Genomic DNA, 3,931 nt, shown 5'->3' with positions numbered 1-3,931 from the left:
TCTCAGTAAACCGTTAGCCTCCTTCTCCTATTCCCCCTGCCGTCTCTCATATCTCCGTTCCCGTTTCCTGTTCACCCCCTCACACACCCAGTCCCCGGGCCAGCCCTCTGCCCTGTGCATCCGCCGGCGATCAGAGCCCCTCCTGATTTGGGAAGTTCCTTTCGCGGGGAGATGTCAAGTGCATTGGGGCGGTGGGAGGGGGAGGGGGGTTAGCAGTGAAACTACAGCAGCTGGCAGGCTGTGAGGGGTACTGGATCACACACACACACATAGCCCCGCACAAACTCCCCTCCCTCTCCTCCTCCTGCCCAGGCTGAGGTGGGTAATGTGTGTAAAGATCACCTCTAACTTACCGCCAGCTGCCACCAACAGTCCCACACAGCAGAACAGCAGCAGCAGTCTCAGTGATGCTCCTGCTGTCATCTCCCAGAGTCCGCACGCTAAAGCCTTCGCAGCTTCCATCTCCACACACACGGCTCCTGCTTCCTCACATCGCGGTGCAAGTCGAGCCATTCCGGCACTGCCAGAACGTCTCATGGTTCATGGGGAAGAGGGGAAGGGGAGGGGGTAGAGGGTGAGGGGGGGGGGGGGGGGGGGTTTGGTGGGAGAGGGGAGACAGACTCGGGATTTATATCTGTCTATATTGCAGAGAGGTAGAGGCCGGAGAAGCTTTCAAATCCGTGTCGATGTGATCCTCAAATCCTAAGCAGACCCCGAAAGGGACATAGGCAGGTTATATCTGTGTGTGTGTGTGTGAGAGAGAGACTGTGTGTGTGTGTATGAGAGGGAGAGAGAGAGAGGCAGAGAGCAGAACAGAGCGGAGCCTGGCTCTCTGGAACCAAACACTTGGACTCGACCAATCGCACACGCACAGGGGAAGCAGCTCTCACCAGCAAACTCAACCCATCTCAGCCCCACAGGCACCGTGTGTGTGTGTGTGTGTGTGTGAGAGAGAGAGTGACAGCCAGCAAGCTCTGCCCAGTCACCTCTCCACACCACATCCCAGGTGCGAGAGACCGCCAGTTTTCTCTGGGGAAGCCCTCCTCCCGCCTGGGGACAGACACATTCCCACACAAACCAATCTTATAACCTCTTGACAAAGTGAGTCCAGACCCCGTTTCTTTTTCCCCTTTGGAACACATTTCAAAGTTTTCTACATTTTATGCAAGTAAAGAGGTGGGAATCAAAACTTTTCAGCAGGAATTTCTACTGTGCAATGATGCCTTATAAATCCCACTTGTGACGTCGGATTAAACGCTTCAATTCTGAATTGCTTCTCGCAATCCCACTTTATGTAACAATTCTGACATTTTAAGTGCGCTAGTCAATTTCACATTAGCATTGGGGTATTTCTGACAACTTGTACTGAAAAACACAGGAATGTTGCAACTCCAGAAATAATTGCACGCGGGCGTGAGTTCAAGGAGCAGAAATGTGAAGTGAAAATATATTGAGACAGGAAAACAGGAAACTTTAGCTACGTGTTTGACAAAATGCGCAAAAAGGATTTTCTTCCTTTTCCCCCCCAGTCAAAGCAAATGTGTAACGTTGCTGCCATCCAGCGGCCGATGAGAGAATTACAGCGGCTTGAGGCTGGGCGAAGATAGCTTCATCGCCCTTTATGGCCATGAAGGTCCTTTGACCATTGGATCGATACAAAAAAAAGGGAGAGAGCGAAGGCTTGCAAATTGATACAGTCTCTCCTCGGAAGCGAATGCCCCGGTCTCGGTTCAGGAAGAAAGTCGCCGAGTTCTTTCCATCGTCAGTTTGGAGATTCCAGATCTCCAGAAATGCATCGAAGTCTCAACTCGTTCTTCTCAGCCTCTTGTCCCTGTGGAACAGCCACCTCGCCTTGGCAAGGAAAGTGGCTATAATGTCAGAGTCTCCGCTGTGTGATCCAGCGAGGAGAGTTTATTCATGGCCAACCAATCCTTGGGTTCTCTGTGCAGACTGATCACTGTCTTGACACACTAGGATCTTTTAGAGCAAGACTTCACGTTCAAGTATCAGATAATTGAAAGTTAGAGCTTTTTTGCAAAAAAAAGTGCGTTGTGAAATAGTTTTATTCGAGAGCCACACGTACTTGCCATTTTAAAATATCTTATACCCACTTTATGCTCTCCCTCGGCCCTTCTGGGAATTATATTTCATTGCAGCACGCCACAGTATGAAGTTAAAAATGATATCAAATAGTGGAAATATGTCACAGGTGGATCCGTATCTGAAAGAGTTAAGAATACAGGACCGGGAAATGAATCTTTCAGTCCCTCTAGGTTGTTTTGTTCTTTGGTTAGATCATAGAGTGATACAGCACTGAAACAGACCCTTCGGTCCAACCAGTCCATGCCCAGCATAATCCCAAACTAAACTAGTCCCACCTGCCTGCTCCTGGCCCATATCCCTCCAAACCTTTCCTATTCACGTATCCATCCAAATGTCTTTTAAATATTGTAATTGTACCCACATCCACCACTTCCTCAGAAAGCTCATTGCACGCACAAACTATCCTCTGTGTAAAAAAATGTTCCTCTCATGTCTTTTTAAAATCTCTCTCCATTCACCTTAAAAATATGCCCTTGAGACTTAAAATTCCCCATCCCAGGGAAAATCTCTGCCATTAACCCTATCTAAGTCCCTCATTATTTTGTAAACTTCTGTGAGGTCACCTCTCATATACTTCATCTCCTATTCCCACTCCCTGTGGTATTGTCCTGATAAACAGTACTAGCATCTCATGGTAGTTCTGCCACCTCTACCAGGATGTGGTAAGGATTGTTTAAGGGTAGTTATATATTTTATACTACACTCTCCACTCACACCCCTATCCCCATCCTCACTCATACACCACACTCATTGCTCCAAATCCCATGAAATATTCAAAACTAACCTATCTACCCTAGCCTTGAAAATTCCAATTGATCCAGCATCTGTACTGTATTTGGTGGAAAGGGTTTCAGCTTCCCACTTCTCTTTTGGGTGGACAATTACTTCATGGTTACTCTTCAACTGGCCTAGCTCCTGTTTTAATAGGAAGAGTCATGGGATCCGAAACGTTAACTCCGATTACTCTTCATAGATGCTGCCAGACCTGCTGAACTTGTCCAGCAATTTCTGTTTTTGTTTCGGTTTTAAGAGTCTGGCCTCTTAAAAAGTTTCTCTTCATCCAGTATTTTCAAATTTGTAAATGCTGTGACAGATCGCTCCTCAATCTCCACTTCATAATGGAATGAACACAAACTGAGTTTATGCAACACTTTTTTTTGTTATTTGCTCACAGGATGAGGGCATCACTGGCTAGGCCAGCATTTATTGCCCAGAGGGCAGTCTATGAGTCAACCATATTCCTATGGGCTAGGAGTCACATGTCGGTCAGATCAGGGTAAGGATAGCAGTTTCCTTCCTGAAAGAACATTAGTGAACCAGATGTTTTTTTTACAACAATCAACAATGGATTCATGGTCATTGTTAGACTCTAAATTCCAGACTTTTATTGAACTCACAATCAACCATCTGCCATCTCCTCCAACCTAGTTTACTGTATCTAGTGCTCCTGATGTGGTCTTTTCTACATTGGTGACGCAAAACATAAACTAAGGATATGTTTCACAGAGCATCTCAGCTAGACCCATAAAGGCAAGCTTGACCTCCCGGTCATCTCCCACTCCCTCTCCAACATGTCCATCCTCAGCCTCCTCCATTGCCACAGACTGAAAATTGAAGGAACAACACCTTGTTTCCTGCCTGGGTAGTCTACAGCCCAGAGGACTCAACATTGAGTTCTTGAATTTCAAATAACCTCCTCTCCCAACCCCTGACTCCCTTTCCAGCCCCACCTCCTCCCTTCCATTCCATCTACTAATCCTTGCAGCCACCAACCGGCTTCATCGCTCCCATCGATCCAACCTGGTCATACCCACTACCTGTGATCACC

The 3,931-nt window shown here is 47.1% G+C and overlaps 1 protein-coding gene across 1 annotated transcript in view; it reads right to left on the bottom strand.

Annotated features, from left to right (window-relative positions):
* Positions 1-545, bottom strand: part of LOC122548600 (CUB and sushi domain-containing protein 1-like) — a 2,366,391-nt gene extending 2,365,846 nt beyond the window's left edge. Inside the window, exon 1 of the mRNA XM_043687435.1 lies at positions 354-545. Coding sequence (XP_043543370.1) covers positions 354-537 — 184 coding nt within the window. The 5' untranslated portion in view covers positions 538-545. The remainder of the gene's footprint in view (positions 1-353) is intronic.
* Between the last annotated feature and the right edge of the window lie 3,386 nt (positions 546-3,931).

This window comes from Chiloscyllium plagiosum, chromosome 3, assembly GCF_004010195.1.
Source record: "Chiloscyllium plagiosum isolate BGI_BamShark_2017 chromosome 3, ASM401019v2, whole genome shotgun sequence".
Classification (NCBI taxonomy): domain Eukaryota; kingdom Metazoa; phylum Chordata; class Chondrichthyes; order Orectolobiformes; family Hemiscylliidae; genus Chiloscyllium; species Chiloscyllium plagiosum.
This window is presented reverse-complemented; position numbering and strand designations above follow the sequence as displayed.